General features: G+C 47.4%; 1 protein-coding gene across 2 annotated transcripts in view; it reads right to left on the bottom strand.

Moving 5' to 3' along the window:
- Nucleotides 1-16,183, bottom strand: part of PIP4K2A (phosphatidylinositol-5-phosphate 4-kinase type 2 alpha) — a 255,060-nt gene extending 238,877 nt beyond the window's left edge. The window contains exon 1 of one of the 2 annotated variants that reach the window (XM_075552483.1): nucleotides 15,776-16,183. In XM_075552483.1, coding sequence (XP_075408598.1) covers nucleotides 15,776-15,919 — 144 coding nt within the window. In that variant the 5' untranslated portion in view covers nucleotides 15,920-16,183. The remainder of the gene's footprint in view (nucleotides 1-15,775) is intronic. The other variant, XM_075552482.1, reaches the window with a different exon arrangement.
- Between the last annotated feature and the right edge of the window lie 6,232 nt (nucleotides 16,184-22,415).

Raw genomic sequence — 22,415 nt, forward strand, 5'->3', positions numbered from 1 at the left:
ACTCTGACATCATATGCTGTCCTGACCTATTTACCAATTTCATATCCACTGAAGGGCAGGACAGAAACATACATGCAGCAGAAGAGACCAGAAGATTGCGTACTGCCTCAAGCAGATCTGGATGGGAAAGGGAAAGACACTTCACAATCACTGCGTCATTTTCTCTTGCCCTGCCTGAGTCCCGATGGTGCAGTGAGTCAAGCACTGGACTGACTACCGAGAAAGGTTGGAGTTTGGGACCTACCTGCAGAACCATGGGAGAAAGATGAGCTTCACGGCCTTATGGGGTTTCTATGGAGCCAGAATGTACTGGATGGCAGTGCATTGGGTTGCATTGGTAGGAAGGAAAGCAGGGCAGCTGCGGACACACAGGACATCTCTGGGCACACCAGCAAATGAGCAAACCACAGAACTGAGCCCATCTCTGACAAAGGCAGACCTTGGCCAGAGGGGACATGTAGACATACTGGGTTGGGCTGCTACACTTCACACACCTGCCAGAGCCATTGCACAGGTTCTACGGTGTAACACAGAGGTCTTGGCTGGGTTGGGTAACACTGAATATCTTCCTCCCAGTTCAAAAACAAACACAAAGCATGCTTATTAAAAGGACAGGTTAATACCAAGCCCTGGATTTAAGGTGTCTGGCACCTTGTGGATATGCCTCTAAATGACCAATCCTAAAGAAATGAATGCAAACATTAAATAATAGGAATGTATTGATGCAAGAAATTGGAATGACTAAACCTGTAGAAGTAGATGACAGGAAGTTTAATGACCCTATAGGACAAGGTAGACCTGCCGCTGTGTTTGAGACTAACTCTTTATGGGAGAGGAAAGTCCCACTCTTTCTCCAGAGAATCAGCTGGTGGTTTCAAACTACTAATCTTGCAGATCAATATAGATTGATTCAAAACAATTGAAACTTAATTTATAGTCACTTCTTGGAACTTTCATATATGCATGTGCAAACAATTTCACATATGTCTAGTTTTTAAGTGATTGGATTCAAACATAAACCAAAAGTTGATTTTTTTTTCCTTCAGATAGGTACAGGTCTTATAAAGTGTTATATACAATTTAAGGTTGTGTCCATGAAAGGATGCAAAAAATTAGCTGTTAAAACTAGTATAAAGAGCTGAAAATGTGAAAAAAAAAAGGGAGACCATGATTAGTGCTGTCCACAGAATGGGTGGGCTAATGGTGACATAATAGCCCTTTTAATGTAACAAAGGATCATTAATTTAAGTGATGAGGCAAAAATACTTAAATGCCTTCAAAGGAACACCAGCAAAAAGGTCTTGATGGTGTATGTTAAGTGTGATTTTTAAATAATTTTTTTCAAAGAATAAGGGTTTTAAAGAAAAATTGGAAGGGGCTAATAAAGATAAAGATGTTTTGAGAATATCCCCCTCCTTGGGTCCTGCTACTGCAACCTAGCTCTCCCCACTAATGATTATAGAGTGTCTATCCTCATTAGTACAGCTTAGGAAGAAGAAGACTTGTGAAATTTCCAACATAGATGATAATTTTCACATAACAATAACAATACAATAACCGATAATACAGACTATTTTTACCTAATCGTCCAAAAGCTGAAAATAATGTAATAAAAGCATAAAACATACAGGTTTAACCACTCCATAAAGGCCTCTGAAGAGAGGGGAGAAGCTTCTTGTGCCAGTCTAAGTGTAAGCTGGTTGCAAGAGTAAGCGGTGAGCTAACGGGGCAGCCACCTTGGTTCTGGGGCTTCGATGCTCGTGCTCATGGGTTCAGAGGTAGTAAACCAAAGGAGGGGGAGAGCTGAGAGGAAATCCTCATCAGGCTGGGGTATACAGCGGCTACACCTCACTGGGGAGATAATGAGTAGCAATGTTAGGTTGCTAACTGTGCTCGAAACCACTAGTGGGAGAAAGATGGGGCTTTCTACCCCCATAAAGAATTATAGTCTTAAAAAAAAGAACTACAGTCTAGGAACTCACAGGGGGCGGTCTACCCCACTCCACAGGGTCCCTGTGAGTCGGCATTGACTCAATGGCAGGGAGTTAATAGCCTCACCATCGGGGTGAACTAAAACAAACCAAGTTCACCTCCGGGGGACTGAAGTCCAATTCTCTAGCACCATGAGGCCCGGCTCATTCTAAGTGGTGAATTTGTTTAAAATGGTACTGATCTCTGGTACCACTAGAAACCTGTCACAAACCAATCCTTTCTCCAGGTATGTAGCTTCACCCTGAGGATCCACGAATACTCCCCAAATAACTTTCTATGGAGAGTGAGTAGCTCATAGCCAAAAATAACCAAACACACACGAGACTGCGGCACCATCAGTACGAGCTTACAAAAACAGATAGTCGAAAGAGATCCAAAGAGCTGAGATACTGGGATCCTCACCATCGTTGGCGATGCTGCAGGAATCTGAACTTTACTTCGTAGTACACTTCTGAACGCTACGCGTTTCAGAGGCCACCCTGAAACCATGAAAAGACCCAGAATGACACTGAGGGAACCAGAAGTCACCTTGCAGGGCACTCTTCTATGCCACAATGTCTCAGAGTGCCTTAGAAATGGAACGGCAGTCATAATCTCCCCTCGGTGCACTTGGTGGCCCGGCCACAGTCACATGAAAGAAGCTGTTGGTTCACCGTATCTTCTCTGTTGTGCTGACAACAGAGCTTCGAAGCAGATCCACCAGGGCCCGTGAATAGAATTCAGAACAGACCTGACTTTAAAATTGAGGGGATTCGGAATATTAACCAGAATGGGAACAAGGATGGGTTGAAACCTTGAAGTGTGAGACTCAGGAGAGGCGTAGTGTGCCCTTTTGGGAGCTCTCAGGACTTGGGATCATGGGCAGGACTGTGGAGAGCAACACATTCCCAGTGAGGAGACCAGCTACCATCTGTGAGGGGGACCCGGCTGTTTCTCAAAGAGACGGTGGTTGTTTGGCCCTACGGATGCTGTCCTTGTTTTCTAAGGCAGAGATTCCGTTTCCAGCAGGGAGTCAGCCCATGGTTTGTCCCATTCCAGTTAGGATTTGAGTGCACCCACATTTTAAATATTCGGGTCAGTTTTGGTTTCACTTCCGCAGCCGCTACTGAACCAGGCAGAACTGGCTTGAGGCACTGGCTTGCAAGGGCAACACGATTGCAAACTGCTGTCAACAGAAGCGCTGTCTTTGGCATCAGCGACAGGGACCACATGTTCTTATCAACAACGTGCAGCAAGCTGCCCCCCCTCTCCATTGCACTACACAACTCACTCAGCAAAATGCTCTAAATATTTTGTTCTATCATCGTGAAAATAAAGTTTGCGGGCTGATGAAAATGTAATGTCAGGTCTATCCAGATAAGATAGGCTGGATGAACAGTCTGGAGGAGAAAACGACAGGACCAATGGTTCCGGGGGCACTTTGGAGAGGCAGAGGTGGGGGAAAGAAGGTGGTATTGACCAACCCAGGGAAAAGGGAGCAACAAGTGATCCAAAATTAGTGGCAAGGAGGGTGTGAGAGGCTTGGTAGGGATTGATCAAGGGCAACGTAACTGAGAGAAATTACTGAAACCCAAATGAAGGCTGAGCATGATATAATGGGACAAGAGGAAAGTAAAATGAAATAGAGGAAAGAACTAGGAGGCACAAGGCATTTCCAGAGGTCTAAATACAGGCATGTGCGTATGTAAATATATTTATATATGAGGAAGGGGAAATAGATCTACATGTACATATTTATAGCTTTAGTATTAAGGCAGCAGATGGACATTGGGTCTCCACTAAAGTACTTACTCAATGCAAGAATATTTTGTTCTATTGAATTGATATTCCATGATGCTCACCTCCCAAACATAATCACTGAAGACAGAGCGGGTGCAAAAGTAAATGTGGTGAAGAAAGCTGATGGTGCCCTGCTATCAAAAGATATAGTGTCTGGGGCCTTAAAGGTTTTAAGGTAAAGCAGCCATCTAGCTCAGAAGCAACAAAGCCCACATGGAAGAAAACACCAGCCTGTGTGACCATGAGGTGTCAAAGGGATCAGGTATCAGGCATCAAAGAACAAAAAATCATATCATTGCAAATGAGGGAGAGTGCAGCTTGGGAACCCAAAGCCCATCTGTAGGCAACATGACATACCCTTACAGAAGGGTAAGAGGGAAGAGATGAGCCAGTCAGGTACAGTGTAGCAACAATGAATCATACAACTTTCCCCTAATTCTTAAATGCTTCCTCCGTCCCACTATCATGATCCCAATTCTAACTTACAAATCTGGCTAGACCAGAGAATGTACACTGGTACAGATAGGAACCGGGAATACAGGGGATCCAGGACACATGATTCCTTCAGGACCAGTGGTGAGAGTGGTACCACCAGAGGGTGGAGGGAAGGTGGGGTGGAAAGGGGAACCAATTATGAGGCTCTATATATAACTCCCTCCCTGGGGATGGACAGCAGAAAAGGGAGTGAAGGGAGGGAGACATCGGACAGTGTAAGACATGACAAAATAATAATTTATAAATTATCAAGGGTTCATGAGGCGGGGAGTGAGGGGAAAGTAAAAATGAGGAGCTGATACCAAGGGATTAAGTGGAGAACAAATGTTTCAGGAATGATAAGGGCAACGAATGTACAATGTCCTTGACAGAAATGGATGTATGTATGGATTGTACTAAGAGTTGTATGAGCACCCAATAAAATGATTTTAAAACAAAGAAGAAAATGTAATGTCAAAGGGTTCCCAGCACACATATACACACACACATACAATGTCCTGAAGCTACTGCTGTGTACAAGCACTGTACTAGCTGTGGGACGTAGCAGTAAATAAGAAACCGTCTCCACGGTGGTGAAATTGACACTGTCATGGGGGAAACAAAGAGCCGGCAGTGTCAACCATTCTGTTCCAGGTAGCGGTTAAGCGTCACAGAGAAAATAAGCACGGTGACAGTGGGAGCTACTTTCGGATAGGAGGTTGGAGCAGGCCATCTAAGGAGGCAACTGTTAGTCCATGCGAGTGACATGACAAGCGAGGGGCAGGCATTGCAAGAGCGCAGGGGAGGGTGCTCCAGGCAGAGGAAAGCGCACGCAAGCACAGGCTCTGTGGCTGCCCTGAGCAGGGCTCGCTGAAGGAACAGAAAAAAGACCGGTGCAGCTGGGACGTACAGAGTGAGGAAGAGGAGCAGGAGAGGAGGGCGAAGAAAGCCGCAGGCCAGAAAAATCCTGTAGGGCCTAGGTGATAAAATTAGTTTGATTCTAAATGCAATGAAAAGCTTTCGGAGGTGGTTACTGAGGAAGGGGATGGAAACCTCTTAGGTCTCAGAGGGATCATTCTGCCCCTGCTGTGTAGCATTGGGTTGGAACGGGCAAGGGCAGAAACAGGCAAAGCCATTCATAAGGTACGCAGTGTTCCGGAGAAAGCAGATGGGGTGGCGGGGGGGGGGGGGGGGGTGTTAAAGAAGTGTGTGGACTCAGGAATCCCAGAGAGGCTGTGAGGAAGCGTGGTGAGGAGCAGAGAGGAATCAAGGGGGAAGAACAACAGAAATGTGGGTGAAGGGAGACAGTGGTGAGTGTGAGATATGCAAACAACGATAATGTATAATTTATCCAGGGGACACGAGCAGGGGCGGGGGAGAGGAGGGGAAGAAGAGGAGCTGATACCAAGAGCTCAAATAGAAAGTAAATGGAAGATGATGACAATGGCAACATAAGTACAAATATGCTTGATTCAATTGATGTACGGCATGTTAAGAGCTTTAAGAGCCGGCCCCCAATGAAAACACAGGGAGTCCAGGGTGGATGATCCCTTCAGGACCAATGGTGAGAGTGGCACTACTGGAGGGTGGAGGGCAGGTGGGGTGGAAAGGGGGAACTGATTACAAGGATCTACATATAACCTCCTCACTGGGGTACAGACAAAAAGGAGGAATTGAGGATGCTTCCTAGGTATCTGGATGGATTCTGATGCATTTACTGGCCTGGGGAAGAAACTGGTTTAGGGCATGGGGCAGGGCAGGGCAAGCAGAGAAGGGGGTGTGGGGAGAATCACAAGTCCTGGTTAGAATGTGTCTGAGATGTCTGTTGGGTATTCAGGTAAAGGTAACTGGCAAGAAACTGAGCATTCAAGTAGCCAGGAAGGAAGTCAAGGCTGAACATACAAATTTCTCAACCACCAGTACAAAGTGGTATCCAAAGTCATGGGTCTAGACTCTAAATACAATCACATAGGTCCTGTTCCAGAATATAATGTAGTAGTTATAGAAGGGGAGCCCGGGCAGTGCTGAGGACGAAAGCTTGATTGCAATAAGTGACCAAAGAGAAGGAACGGTAGGTGACAAGGGTGGCAATTAGAGGGAGATGGGGTTTTTAGATAAAGGCTGTCTACTTCTGTGCATGCTGAAGTGGCAGCGATGCTTAAACCCAAGAGCACTCTTGTGACCACTGCTGAGGCTGTACTTAAGACAGGAAGACCTTAGACAGCGCAGTCCAATCGAGAGGGCAGTGACGGTAGGAATGTGAGTATTGAGCGCTTGAGTGGAGAAGCTGAATGTAAAATAGCATCCCCTGTGAATGAATTGAAATGTAACTAAACAGTCATGTGTGGCCAGCAGCTACCACACTGGGTGGGGCAGTGCTTTGGCACACTTGTAGGCTAACTGATGGAGCTGTCCAACTAACAGGTTTGGTGGTGGGAAGAGTAGAAGCTGATGACGTTGCCTCTACTTGTTCAATACTTGCTCGACGAGGGGAGAGGGCAAAGGGCCAGATACTGCTAGAGGGGAGGTTCAAGGACAGGGGAGCAGGTAAGGAATCTTTTCAAAGCAGGAAAAAAAACCAAAACACCCACCACACCATGAGAGGAGAGCAAAACATCTGGGTAGAGTTCATTGGAGACTGACAGTCAATTCAATGACCCTTACCAGAAGAGCCCAGCGCTTTCCTCTGGTGAATACGTTACTAGACCCTTCAAATCGACCCTCAAACTGCTTTGGCAACCACCTCCTACCACCCCCCACCCATCTCCTCTGTAGTATGCAGTCTTCTTGACTAGAGATGTCTTTTCTGTTCATATCGCATTCAGTGCCCCAACTGAAAAGGAACACATGCAGAAGGGCAGAAACAGCTGTCTGTGAAGATGTAGACAGAGGCCAGGGCCACAATAGCCCCAGCTCAGCCCCTCCCAGCAGCCTTGGAAGTGTCTCCAAGGGCCCTCCAGCTCTGCAGGACACAGATGAAAACTACGACTGGCCCAGCCATTACTTCTCAAGCCTTATTGTGCCTACAGACCACTCGCCTAGTTAAATATGTGTGTATGTGTATATATATAGGTATATATATGTGTGTGTGTGTGTGAGATACGATAAATTATATATATATATAATCTTATTGGGGGCTTGTAAAGCTCTTATCACAATCTATCCATCCATCCATTCATCCATTGTCAAGCACATTTGTACATCTGTTTCAATCATCATTCTCAAAACATTTTCTTTCTCCTTGAGACCTTGGTATCAGCTCATTTTCCCCCTACCCCACCTCCCCTCCATCATTAATCCTTTTTAATTTATTTTTTAAAATTTCATGTCTTACATTCACCCAATTTTCTGTTGTCTGTCCCCCTGGAAAGGGGTTATATGTAGATCATTGTGATCAGTCCCCCCTTTCTACCTCCACTTTACCCTTATCCTCCTGGTATTGCGACTCTCATTATTGGTCCTGAGGAGTTTGTCTGTCCTAGATTCCCTGTGTTTCCAGCTCTTATCTGTACCAGTGTACATGCTTTGGTCTAGCTGGATTTGTAAGGTTGAATTGGGGTCATGATAGTGGCGGGGAGGATGCATTAAAGAACTAGAGGAAAGTTGTATGTCTCATTGTTGCTATATTGCACCCTGACTGGCTCATCTCTTCCTTATGACCCTTCTGTGAGGGGATGTCCAATTGCCTACAGATAGGCTTTAGGTCTCCACTCCACACCCCTTCATTCACATTGAAATGATTTTGGTTCTGGGTCATTGATGCCTGCTACCTGATCCCACTGCCAAGTCATGGTTCTGATCGCGTAGGGCTGGAGTCAAGCTCAAAATTCTCCATCTCTAATACGTTCCTGGGTGACTACTGTTGCCACTGTTCTGCGGACTACGCTGAGTGCCAAAACACCCTCCTAGGCCACAGCCACATCATTGGGAGCCACCATGTCTGCTTGCTTCTATTAAGTGCTGTCTCGTTGGCCTCATGTGTCCTCCCTGGCTTTCTCCAGCTAGGAGATTTAATCTTCAGTCTTCAAGGTCCTCCTACCAAGTCTTCTCCTCTGGGTACAATTAGTCTTGACCCAGCCCCCACTGCCACCTTGGCCTCCATCCGTACTATTGCCTCTTTCTCTCACTCCAGTTGAGCCTCAATGGCTTCATGACAAGGCCAGCAAACTTCAGTCTCAGGGCCTTTGCACCAGTGGTTCCCTCTGCCAGAAATACCTTCCCCATCTCCGTCCCACCCCTGCCCCCCAGGATTATCCACTGGTCTGAGCCTTTCACCTCCTTCACACATGTTCTCAACTATCTTCTTTCCAGTAGGGCCTGTACGCTGACCGTCTTAACACGCTTAATACGCTGGGGCAACATTCCTGATCTGCCCCATCCAGCTGGACAACATGCTACAAAATGTATTGACTGGGTTTATTTATAATTTTTACTGTTTACCGCCTGTCTCTTCCCACTAGGCCAAGTTACTTTGGTTCACAGATGGGTATTAAAGCAACGAGGACATTTACTATGCAATAACTCTAGTTATGTGTACAAGTGTCTATGGATGTGTTTGGAGGGCAGCATCTACAGCTTGAGGTGGCTTCTGCAAGTCCTTAGGAAAAAGGACTGAAAGGGTAATGAAACGTTGCCCCACAAGCTCTGTGAAGCCCCTTGTATACTCATCTTGCATCCCAAGCATATTGCAGCAGTGTGTCTCATGTAAAAAAAGAAGGCAAAATATCAAATCAATAGCTGACATGAGTTGCAATTAATGAATACGAATGAGATGTTTTGAAACCTGCAGCAACCTAATGACTATGGAGTGGTGAAAGCGACAAGAAAGAACCGAGCCGATGCAGGCATTAAAGCAGGAACACAAGGGCATCCAAACGTGTTCATTCATAATTTAAAGATGCACAGGGCTGCCTAGAGCAATGATATTATGAACCAGGATCAAGTAACCATTATTGGAACACGGTCCTCTAGTAATTTCCCATATTTTATCATGGGAAATATTGCTAAAATATCACTAACTAGTATCTGTGAACTAGTGTCAACAACTACTTAAGCATTGAACAAATACTAACTTACTCCATTGACCAGACAATATTGGAGAGACAAGACTATCATTGCCTTGCTTTAAAAAAAAAAAAGCCAACAGAGAGAAAGGCTAATAGCATGATCAAGGTCAAAGAGCTAAAGCAAACGGTGACCTGAGTTCTTAACCATGGCAAACTGGTAAAAAATAAATAAAGGTTTACTTTGGATTTAAAGGCTTATCTTTATGTAGGTTACTGTTTTAAGACTCCCTACAGCACTTTTCATGAATAAATTATATATCTGCTCTTGTCTTATGCACTTTGAACATAAGCAATTATTTTCTTTCTGTAAAGACAGGGAAGGGGATGGGGGCGGGGCAAGGGGGAGATGTGGTGTTTCCAAACAGTTTGCTGACATTAATAGCCACTAATAGCCATTAATAGCCATTTCATACTTAGACCATAGTAGAAAAAAATCTACCGCCTGACTATTTTGCACATTAGTGGTGTAATGTCTGGCAATAATGAAAGCAGAGGGACAGGATTGGGAGATGAACACTGGTCGGGATGGATAAGGTATGTGTCCACCTGGCTGGGCCATGATTCTCAGTGGCTCAGCAGTTACATAGCTATGTAATTTGACAGTTGTATAATGATGTGAACACATTATACATTGTGATCTGATGTGGTCATCTTTTATTTTTTAAGAAGGCTGATTACTAGATAACAACTCAGTCATCGTAACCATGTAGACAAGTGAGGAGAGTAGATACCTAGTTAAGGTTTATTATGCCAACCTGGTTGAGAAACACATATAGGATTAACTGAAGAATGGGGAAAAAAATTTAAAAAAAAAAGAATGGAGAGATAAATGGCTCAGTGAGCCTTGCCTTTCTTGTTGTTTGGTCTCTTGCTATCTGATGGTCAGATCAGGGTGCAGCTGCCTTAGCCAGTTCCCTGCTCCAGCTAGCAAGGTTCACTTCCTGCAAGACATCTCTGAGAAGCCGCATGGACCTACCCCGATGCAGCCCTGGGTGCTTGGGGCAGCCATGTGGAGACCCTGCCAGCACTGAGATGCTTACACATTCACTGACTCAGCTTTCCTCCTGTAGTCGGCGTCATTGTGTGTTTTGTGAGACGGAGGAGGATTTTGTGAATGGGTGTCAGACGTAGGGACTAATGTTGGACTTGTGGGCTTGGACAGCACTGATTTGGGATGCTTTCTTAATGTGCACTTACCCTTTCTATAAAACTCTCTCTTCTACATATGAGCTTCTGTGGATTTGTTTCCCTAACTTACCCAGAGTGACACAGTGCCCTACCTCAAACTCGCTGCCATAAAGTCAATCCCAATCCTGTAGAACAGAGTAGCATTGCCCCCTGCGGGTTTCTGAGACTGTAAATCTTTACAGGAGTAGAAAGCTTTCTTTCTCTCACTTACTGGTTTCGAACTGCTTACCTTGTGGTTAGCAGCTGGGTTTGTAACCCACCACACTGCCAGTGTTCCGAGAAGCTGCTATTATTCATCGCTACCTATGACACGGGCCCTCAACCCCCAGAGGCTGTCCACAGATCTTTGGGGGGGTGAATGTCTCCAGAGACACCAAGCTAAAGGAGCCCTGCGGGCACAGTGGTTACACGCTGGGCTGAGATCTGCAAGGTTAGCAGTGCGAAACCATCAGCAGCTCCATAGGAGAGATGCGGGGCTTTCCGCTCCCATCAACGGTCTCAGGAACTCAGGGGGCAGAGCTACCCTGTCCGCTGGGGTCGCTCTAAGTCAGTATTGACTCAATGGCAGCTGAGTCTGGAGTTTTTAGGATTGGTCACTATCACAGATGCCTACCTGCCTGACACTGCCTCCCCAGGCCCTCTCCCTTCTTTTGGGAACGAGTTTTCCCCTAACTCCAAAGGAAGGAGCCGCCATCAATCTACAAGAGCTGAGTCAGGGGAGTGGTGTGGTAGCAACAGTTTTCAGAGGAGCCATGGGAAAGAGGTCTCATGATCTCCTTGTGAAAAAACAGCTCTCCTCAAACATACGCGAGGTCACCGTGAATCATGATCAACTCATTGGCAACTGCTTTTTTGTTTTTGTTTTTGATAATTGGGGGAAATCATAATGGACCCGCGGCAGACCAAATTCCTTCCATGAGATTTTTATCCTTGAATCCCTTTTAGGGAGCAGAAATTATAAAACATGGAAATCGGGAACCAGCGATCCCCTGCCTTGTGGGGGAACCCAAACAGGCAGCCATGTCTAACAGCACCAAAGCACCTGATTATGATGGTTCCAGAAGCCCTGCCCTATTCCCATCCCTCTTAGGGGTGGATTGTCGATTGTTTCTTCCACAGTGATGGATTTCCTATATCCTTCCATTATTTAAAAAAAATGCCAGCATGTCTCAAGTTTCTATGGCTTGTAACCAATGTTCTCTAACAATAATACTTGGCTAATTCTAAATGTTATATTTGTTTTAAACATGTTTTAGATCCCTATAAAATTTTCTGTACAAATAATTCAATGTCTTCCGTTGAATGTTTAAATTGGCTTTTAAGCACTAATGTCTAAAAGGCTCATATTCACTGCACGTTACAATCTTTCAGAATATCTATTAAAAACAAGTCTTGGCTTACATATCATTCTCCATGCTTCACACACCATCAAATTATAATTTTAAGAAGCTCAACTGTCTGATTATTTTTAGTTTAATTCCAAATGTAGCCAGGCAAAACTGCCTTCTCCAGTTGTCTTTTCTTTTATGCATGCAATTACATTCACTTAAAATACTTAAAATAAAAATTGGCACCAATCCATTTACTGATGGATACTTTATGTTAGAAAGCAGATGCAAGACATCAAATTAACCACTTCACGTCAGGCTTATTCCTGTCACTGAGCCGAGTCCAAACCAACATTCTCATTATCACCACAACGGACTTGAATCATTTCATCTTAGCTGCAAGTTTTTGCATTTCATTCAAGTAGACTTTAACTTCATAGACTGAAATGCAGGTGAGCCTCAAACCAGTCTCTTCCTACCACATCTCTATAACCACCAGAGTTTCTTCCGCTCTCGCCAAGGCATTCTAAATTCTCAGAGAGTGGCTGCCTTTGTAGTACTATTTATAACTGAGTTATAAAAGTAAGACAACGTTTAATATGTACGACTGCTATTACTATTCCTGGATTTGAATCTAACACTGTGCATTCAGTAGATTGTCACAGTGTATCTTGTCATCTTGTCGGGTAACAAAGAAACAACCACTCCAAAATTTGGAAATCTTTCTGTCCAGTCACCTTAGTTCACAGATGTGATGACTGATCCAAAAAGGGGTTAACAAGCCCAAGCTCAACCAACCAAAAACCAAACTCACTGCCATTGAGTGGATGCCCAACTGCCCCTCTGAATTTACCAGACAACAACTGTTTACGAGAGGGAGAAAGTCCCATCAGCCCCATCTTTCTCCTGAGCCCAACTGGTGGTTTCCAACTGCTGATCTTTGGGTTTAAAGCCCAAATGCATAACCACTCTGGTACCAGGGCTCCTCTAAGTTCAACAGTGAGTTAGAATTGAAGCGCAAATGCACCCCAATGAGCTTTCTCCCACAGTCTATGGAAGAAGCCCACTTCTTTTAGAAGATGCTTATAAGATAAACACCCGATTCCTTTTCAGTGCTTCAGATTTACGGTTACTTGTAATTATCCTTAAACCAAATCCAAGTGAAAGTTGAGAGCATGAAATTGTTAGATTCATGACCGATCTTTCCCATTCATTCCAATCATGTTAGAGATGTCAAGGAGGGCTTTGGTTTGAATGATTTGTCCCTTCTGTCACACTCCTCAAATGTGCCCATCAATACAGATCACTGTGCTTGCTCCTTGGTAATCCTGCTGACATACTCACATATTGTACTCTATCTTTGGTATGTAGGTCATAAGAAAACATCTATATAACACCAGACCTTGTCACCTAAAGTGAAATTAGCCAGAAATGCAGAGCATCTAAGTGCTTGCTTTTCATCTCTCTAAATATCGGGGTTCTTGTCTCAAAAAATAATATATCAAAAGAAATATATAGACTTTTGGGAGAAGTATTTGAAATAAACCTTCCTTATGTCAATTCAGAGTCCTCAAGATAAAGATATCTGTACTAAAAATATGAGTGACTATTTTTAAGCAATCCTTTGCACAGTGGCTGGCAAAAATGGCTACTATATTTTCAATATCCACTATAGAAACTTCACTCCTCTTGGTGGGTATACTTAGAATTGCTGCTCTTTCTTGAAAGGAAAAGAACACCCAACATACCTCCACAAATCATGTTACTTTTTCTAAGCCTTCAGTAGTTACAAAATATTCACAACTAATGAGGAGGAAACGCTAAGAGAAATGTTGCGATTGGCCGAGATAAAGTAGCAACCAAAGTGGTTACATGCACTGCTACAGGGCTTTCAGAGTAAACTAGAGTTCAAGCACAATGGAGAGGACTCCATTTTACTAGATGGCATCCGGAGGCCAAAAAGTTCTCCTGCCCAAACACCAGAACACCAACAAGGGATAAGAGCACCCATAAAGATGAGTCAACAGACCAGCATACGTGGGGTTGGAAACTTAAACCCCCCCCATAGGCCCTGTTCTATTCATAGGGGAATAACAACTGGGAGCACAAGAGTTGATTTAAAAGCTTAACAAAACTCAACATAAACTGCTAAGGCTACATAACTATCAGGCAAATCTAAATTGCAGACAGACAACACTGGGGGGGGGGGGAGTTCATTTTAGGTAAGAAGAGTTTGGGTGGTGGTGATGAAAGTGTTTTTAACAGCTCACGTTCCAATCAGCTAAAGAAGTCATCAGGAAGTTGACGTGAACTTGGGTAGCTGGGGGACTAAGTGGATGGACGCCATCGTGCCTACACACCTTTTAAGCAGGGACCCCTGGTGTCGCGGTGGTTAAGGCGCTCGACCGCTAGTCAGAAAGCCTGTGGTCAAAAGGAGCCCCCACCCCCCCCCTACTCCTGAGGGACAAGGATGTGGCGAGGTACTTCAGTCAAGCCTGGCAGCCCCGAAAACCATCTGGGGCAGCTCCACTCGGTCCTTCAGGGTCACTAGGAGCCGGACTCGGTGGCCCAGGATTTGGTTTTGCACCCTTCAACAAACGGCCACGCTGTGCACACAGAATTGATTCTGGCCCCGTTTCACCTTTCCCCCCAGCTTAATTTCAGGGAGGAAACCCACAAATGCGAGTGTACTCTTTTATGCCTTAAAAAAAAACAACAACTTCAGTAAATTGCGCGTGGCTTTCAAAGCCACCAGCGTTCTGAGAAGGGCGCGCGGGCATCCCCGGAAATCACACGCACCTGGAGGCACGCAGAGCAGCCTTACACTTTTCTCCCCCTAGGCTGAGTGCAAGCGGGTAAGGTCACGATCAAAATTCGCAGGCTCATTTAAACTTGCATGGCTTCGGCCAGCAGCCCCTATCATGTTTCCTGATCCTATCTAAGCAGATTAAAACTGCAGGAGTTTCTCGCGGCGGGATCCGCGCGAGGCTATTTCAGACCGCAGTCCGCATAGCCCGCAGCGGCGCACCGCACACCCCTTCGGCTGGGTTTGACGCTAAACCTTTCCAAGCATCCTTCTCGGGTCCGCCAGAGACGCGCCAAACGGGTGCAGCCCACCCCAGACCATTGCCCTCTGGCTCGAGACCCCTCCTCCCGCACCCCGGCCGCCTTTCCGCAGTCCTCGACTTCTGCCTGCTCTTCCAGGTGGGGGAGGAGGCAGGCGGCCACCACTCCCGGCCAAGTGGCTCCCGGGCCGATAAGGCGGCGGGGCCACGGAGGAGGGAGGGGGCCAGCGGAAGAGGCTAAACCCCCAGCTGCCATATTTACATTGGCTTTTCCTTTGCCCCCAAAATAAAAACCCTAAAAAAGCCAAATGATATCGCTTTTAAAGGGAAACGGCTGCTAAATCCTCTCCATCTCCTGTATCCTCAGCACTCCCCATTCTCCCGTCCGAAGTGTCCCGACGCAGCCAGCCTCGGACAGGTACACCAGCCCGCCGGGTACGCGTCCCCACCCCCACCCCCACCCCCAGCATGCATGTAGGGACGCCCCCTAGCCCCTCCGCGGCCCGCGCCGGGACTGCCAGCAGAGGCAGCGGCGCCGTGCCCCGGCAGAAACTTGCCACTTTCTCGGTCTGCAGGGACGCGCAGCCGGGCCGATGCACGAACCCGGGGTGACGCCGGGACCCTCCTCCCTTTGCCCAGGCCCAACCCGGGGGCCCGAGACGCGCCCGAGCCTCCCGGAGCGGGTGGGTGCCGAGCCCGCCGATGGCCAGCATCCCCCTCCCCATCCACCCCCGGGCGAGCGAGCCCGGAGCCAGCGAGCGAGAGGCCGGGGCCGTCCGGCCGCAGCAGCTGCGGTCACGGCAGCAGCATGAAAGCAGGAGGAGGAGGAGGGAGAGGGAGGAAAAGGAGGCAGGGGACCGCGCGCCGCAGCCCCAGCCCTTACCGAGTGGTTGACTCCCCACATCAGGACGCTGAGCAGCGGGTCGCTGGCCCGAAACAGCTTCACTTTCTGCGCTACGAAGTGCTTCTTCTTGGTCTTGGTCTTGCTCGCCAGGAGAGAAGACCCCAGGTTGCCGGGGGTCGCCATGGCCGCCGCGCCTCCGTGCCGCCACCGCCGAGCTCCCGAGGCCGGGGACCCGCCCTCTCTACACACCCGCCTGCAGAGGCAGCCGCATTCCCCCGGCGGCGGCCCCGGCGCGCCTCGCCCCCACTCCGCCTGCCGCCGCCGCCCGTGCGCTCCGCCCGCTCGGCCGCGTTCGCCGGGCTGGAGGTCGCGCTCGGCTCGCGCCCGGCTCGCGCTCGGCCCGGATCCCCGCGCCGCCGCGGCTCCGCGTTCAGCCCGCGGCTGGACCAGGCGCGCCGCGAGCGGCTTCCGCGTTGGGCGCCGGCGTCATGACGCAGGGGGCGGGCGGGCAGCCGCGGCGCGGCCGGGCGGGGCGCGGACGGGACCGTTAGGCTGCGTCTCCGCCTGGGGCTCCGGCTCGGGCTCGGCTCCCGGGCGGCGGAGCAGGCTGCGGGCAGGGCGAGCTGCGCGGGTGGGCCCTGAGGACCGCGGCCTGCAGCCCCCGAGCCCCGGTGAGGCGAGGACCCCCGGGGTGACAGTGCCCGAGGAAGGAGCAGGGGGGGTGCCTGAGCACTGGGCCGTGCTGAGTGGAGCGAGGGCTTCCCTTGCGCCCAGGGAAGGACCTTACCCTGCCAGTCGGACTCCTCCAAGGTGACCCTGAAACGAACCCCTTCATCTCTTTGTACCTTTAACCGCCAGCCCTTGGGACCGTAGACCTCATTCAGAAAGGAGCCTGCCACCTAGCAGCACTAGGCCGTCGCTCCCCCCTTCCCAGGCTGGACCCTGGATTCCCCCCAGCAAGAGCCCAGGGTTTGGCCAGCAAGCACATCACCGCCAGCGGGCCCACCTTCTGCTGCAGGTCACCTCGGCCTTCCTCGTCCCCCACCTCCACCCCTTCCTTTCTCCAGCCCACCCTCCTCCCCCAGAAGAAATCTGTGCATTCCAAGTTCAATCCTTCTGCTGCGTAGACTTGACCCACTTCAGGAAGTTGCCATTCCAAATAGTGTCTGAAAACGCGCAGTCGCTCTCTCCCTGCCCCCCACCCACCCCCACTCCTCTGCAATCATTCACTCTGCTAGGTGAGCATACGGGACTGTGTCTATCAGGAAAGCGCACAATCTGCTGTCTGCTGTCACGGTGACTAGCTAGGCCCCAGTAGAGTGGACATCTACGGTTGACACCTACTGCATGTCAGGAATGGCAGAAGCCTTCTTTCCTAGAGGACCTTGAGTCTAATGGAGACAGGGTGGCAGTTCCTGTGGTCATCTTTATCTGTTCTACTCCCTCTGGCTGGTTCTTAAATGTACAGGGTGGGAAGGGGCCAAAGTCCACTCATGTTCTGCGGTCCTCCACAATGATACCTGCTCCCTCTGCATCAACCGTCATGTAACTAACTTTCCATCCCAACACAGGGCAGCATGTGCTCCTTAGATGCTCCAGGCCATTACCTTTCCAGAGAAGACTGCATGGCTTGCCTTCTGAGGCACCTCTGAGTGGATTCTCACTACCAACCATTCAGCTAAGCATTTAGTTTGGATTCCGTGGCCTTTTGGAGAACACACACACACACACACACAATTTGTAGTGGTCTGGTGTGCAGCCAAGCACTTTCCTCCTGTCCTCATGCTAACCATCTGTATAACCAGACACATGTGTCACTTTGGGAATGACTCTGGGCCTCATCTAAACTTGCACGTCCTGCTTTTTAGGATGTTTGTTAAAATCAAATTTAACAGCAGACAATGGCTGTGAAATCCCTCTGGGAGCCATAAAACACTATATAAAGAGCAGGCAAAATGTAGTGTACATGCAGATCACCCATAAACTCTCCCTCCTGACCTCAGAGGACTGCCTGCTTGAATCATCTCATCAGTTGTCCACCCACTCACTGCCCTCCAGTCAAGGTCAACTCACAGCCACCCTGTGGGACAGAGTAGATGCCCCACAAGGTTTCCAAGGCTGTAACAGAAGTAGGTGGCAATCTCTTTCCCTGTGGAGTGACTGCTGGGTTCAATCCTCTGACATCTTGGTTCATGGATACGCTCTTAAGCACTGCACCTTCAGGACTTCTTTACAATTGTCCACAGGCACTGGGGTAGGGGGAACGTGCCTACAACTAAATCCAACATCTCACTCCATTCCGTAAGATGCTTTATTTCTTGCCTTTCTTACACTGGGAATCACATACATATCATTCAGGCCCCAAACTGGAAGATCAACTAGTTAATGAATATTCATGGCCTTAAACTTGAAAGTGGAGAACCATCTCTGATCATCGGTTCTTTTCACCCCTCCACACATATTCCTTTACCACATCCTGCCCTTAAAAATAATTATGCTGGCTCATAGATGATCTCTTTCTTGGTCTCTTTGTCAAAATTAATGCTTCCACCTTAGTGGTTCCCTACTCTGTGTTTGTTTCCCTGTAGCTGTGTTAGACTTCAGTGTAGATCCGTGGTGCCAGACAATGGAACTGCTAAAAACAAACAAACAAACAAACAAAAAACCATGCTCAGTGATGATAGAAGATACATTTTTTTTTTTTTTTGCCTAGAAGAGAAAAATACCTGTCGGTTCTGGAAGGAAAGGGTTCGAGTGGAAAGATGGGCGAAGAGGCCAGTGGTGAATAGCCCAGTAGTGGGAGGATGGGTGAAGAGGCCAACACCATCCCTCTGAGAGGTGGACCAAGCAGGGCTCTGACTGGGAGGTGGGGATCCAAGTGGAGTTTTCAAGTAGCAGCAGAGGAGACTGGCAGCTTTTGAAAGACAGACTTGTTGGCAATTTAACTTGCTTGGAATGACATTGACATAGGACCATTTACCAATGGGTCATTAAGTGATTTTGTCAATAACCTGTCGCTCTAGCTTTCTGTGGTATGGCAATCCTAGAGCCAGAGAATAATCTCAGAAAAGACCTCCTCTGGCTGGCGAGTTGTGCACATTCCACCACTGAGATTCAGAGGAAGTGAAGGGATGTCCCTGACCTGGTGGGAAATTATAACCTCTTTGAAGGTCAGGGTGGGTTCGCATATGTCTTCTCCCACTAAACCTGCACACTGCTTTTCTTGTCCACTCATGGTGGAATTTTGGTGACTACATGAACAGGGGATTTTTATCTTTCCCAATAAAGTTGCCTATAAAGATCCCACACCCAAGAGGTCCCATTCAGAAATGCTTTCTTGAATTGACTCAATGATGGCATACTTGCCAAGGTGGCTGGATGGTAGAAGTCTCACCTTCCAGATGGATAACTCAGTTTCCATTTCCAGCCAACTCACCTGTGCGGAAGCTCCGCCATCTTTCCGCAAAGCCCATGGATTGCTATTTTGTTGAAGTTTCATTTCCGTGAAACTTCCAGGCTACACAGCCTAGGAAGAAAGGCTGAATGATAGAGTCCTTGAATCAGCCAACGGCATCCTATGGGTCATGGTGGTGAACTGACATGACGAAGGTGCAGGACAGGGTGGTGTTTGGTTGCCTTGTGCAAGGAATCACCATGAGTCAGAGCCTACTTGCTCCACAGCCACTACAGCCACTAACAATAGCAGCAACAACAACAACAACAACACACATGTACATGCACATTTGAGAGCCGCCTGCAACATGGATTTAATAGCGTTGCTATTTGGTCACTGTTGCCTTTGGAGTTTTCATGACGGAACAGAATGTAAATGCCTTCCCTGGTCCTCGGTGCAGCGCATGGTTCCGACTTCTAACACTGTTAAGATTGAAGAACCCAAACCAGCAGCATTCAACGAAGATCCTGAAGTCCAGAAAAGAGCATGTCGCTTCTGGATGAGCATGTGATTACCAGTCAAGGTGAATGCTGTCACCTCTGTCACTACGTCCCCAACGAACACAGTCGTTCGTATTTGTCCTCTTGACCTGTGCATCCCAATGCCGTGTTTATCAGCACTGCAAGCTGATATGCCCCAGCGCATATTCATGCAGGGAAGAGAAATGTCAGGAACATTGGTGTGGAAAGTGTCCTGATGTTGACTGTGTGTGCGTGGGCTTGCTGAGAGTGCTTTGCTTGGTTTGTTCGGATTCACTGTGAGCAACCTGACTTAAAGATCCTAATCCTGGAGAGACGTCCTTGTGGTGCTGTCCTCCAGCTCTTGGTTGCTAACGGAGAAAAGCTGGGTAGTCTGTGCCTGTAAAAACTGCAGCCTACATGGCCGGCTGCTATGAGTCAGAATTGACTTGACGGTAATGAGATTCATGCAATATGACCAACAGGTTAGATTATCAAAGGCATACAGGACCAAAAATAGGAGGTTGAAATAGGACAGATGCTCTGATTTATTTTATGATGACCTTTTCACATCAAATGATGGTTTCTCATTTGAATAATTGCAATCAGATTTCTTTCCAAAGGAGAGTAAGTCAGTAACTGGATGGGTTTCGTGTTGACGTGGGAACTTTCAGCTCATTGCTTTCTGAGGGGGATCAGTGCAAGATGAGGGTATTGTACCATTCAAACATCTTGAATGGGTTCACACAGAGCCTTGCTATTCAAAAGAGTATTATTTTGGAAGGCCACTGGTCAAGTAGACATTCAGTTGAGCCCAGTCAAAATACAGAAAATGGGATGCAAAAATTCAGACATAGTGTTGAGCTGCTCTGGGGGGAAGTCATCAATCTGATGCAGTGCAGCTTGCTCTGTGGGCGTTCCGTGGTCCAGCTGTGCTGCCCAACCACCCTCTGCACTGCCTGTGCTTTGGCATCACCTGGTTGACCACTGCAACTTAATGATGATGATTCTGGCTCCTATAGCTGTTGGAGACTTCCAGGCACTGTGGCAGCAATTCTAGGAATTCACGAGTTAGTTGGCACATTCACGGTTTTGTTGGCCGGGCCCACTAGATTGGACGGAGAAAAGACTGACTATAAAGAGGCTAACACATAGGTGACCCTTTGCAATCCAACTCATGTTTGCCGCCACACCTCAAACAGAAGAGAGGACCATCAGTCCTCATGGAGAGCTGTGTGGTGGACAGGAGTCACTCCCCACCGGTGGTCCATCTTTATGGTCACCCCCAAGTCCCCAACCTGCTGCTGCAGAGATGATTCTAACTCATAAGCGACTGATTGGGCATACAAATTATCAGCATAGATTTCTCAACATTGGGAGAGCAGTTAATTGCAGCAGAATTACCGACAATCCATATGGCAGAATATCATGCAAACACCACCACTCGTACACACACAAAAGGCGTCTTCAGAGAAAATATAATAACAAGGGGGAAAAATCATGCCATGAAAAAAAGTAGAATAAAAAGTTGTGTGTCTGGTATAATTTTAATTCTATAAAATGTGTGTGTGCATACATATAGACTAAAATAAATTACACATACCGTTAACAGGGACCTGGGTACAGATAATGGAAGCTTTTCTTGTATGTTTCTATCCCCCCCTCTTTTACTATTTGTCATTGTTATTTTGATTGTGGCAATTTAAAAAATCCAACCACTTTCCCTAAGCAACACATTCATTGCTTTGAGCAGAATAACTTCATGCCTACAGGAGAAGAGTCTGTTTCTATTTATTCTAGTTATTTTAGGCTACGGGCTATGGTGTGCTATGCAGCAGGCCACTTCCAAGCATGTAGGAAGAGGAGACTTTCCCTCAACCAAAAAGGAAGCTATGCTTACGAGCACAAGAGAGGTAGTGTTGTTTTACCCATCAGGCATCATATTCCCAGCGTGCTCATGGCCTGTGCGTTCCTCATACACACACACACACACACACACACACACACACACACAGCACCTTGCTGGCTCAGTGGTTAACTATTCAGCTGCTGACTGGCCAACAGGTTGGTGGTTTGACCCCACCCAGCAGATCATGGGGGGCAGACCTGCTGATCTTTTCCCATAAAGATGGCAGCTGTCACTTGGGGTGACAATGAGTTGTCATGGATCGACAGCATCTAAAAACAGCTCACATGTACACACATATGCATATTGGCTTTGAAACATACAACCCCCCACATAATTGATAAACATAACCATTAGATTAAATGTTTCCAAAATATAATGTTGTCAAGATGAATCTGATGTATGATCAGAAATGTTACTACATTGACAAGCAGTTTGTAAATTGGCTCGTCTTCCTTCAGCGTTCCCAAGTCTGCATAATGATGGCTGGAAATGAGAGCAGTCAATCCAAAATTGCTGCAGATTCTGAGAGCAAGAATTATAAAAATCTCTTCAAATGTATTTGCAGCAAAATCCTAAGTCCAAGTTGGACTATAAATGCATTTTTTTGTAATTTGCATGTGATGAGAGAGTAGAGCCTTCAAAAATAAGAATGCCTAGGATGTGAAGGTGTCTCTAAAAATGCCCAGGCCAAAAGGGAGAGCCGATTAATTGCTTATCCAAGCAAATTGGTGTCACCCTCAGCCCAGAAGGCAGCACTGATGGAGAAGATCAGAGAACCCAGGAGATTTCAACCTGGCCCCAGTACAGTTCACATACCCAGAAGCAGGAGGTGAAAGAACCCCAGCCTTGGGGGGGGGC

Source organism: Tenrec ecaudatus, chromosome 6 (genome assembly GCF_050624435.1).
Source record: "Tenrec ecaudatus isolate mTenEca1 chromosome 6, mTenEca1.hap1, whole genome shotgun sequence".
NCBI lineage: Eukaryota > Metazoa > Chordata > Mammalia > Afrosoricida > Tenrecidae > Tenrec > Tenrec ecaudatus.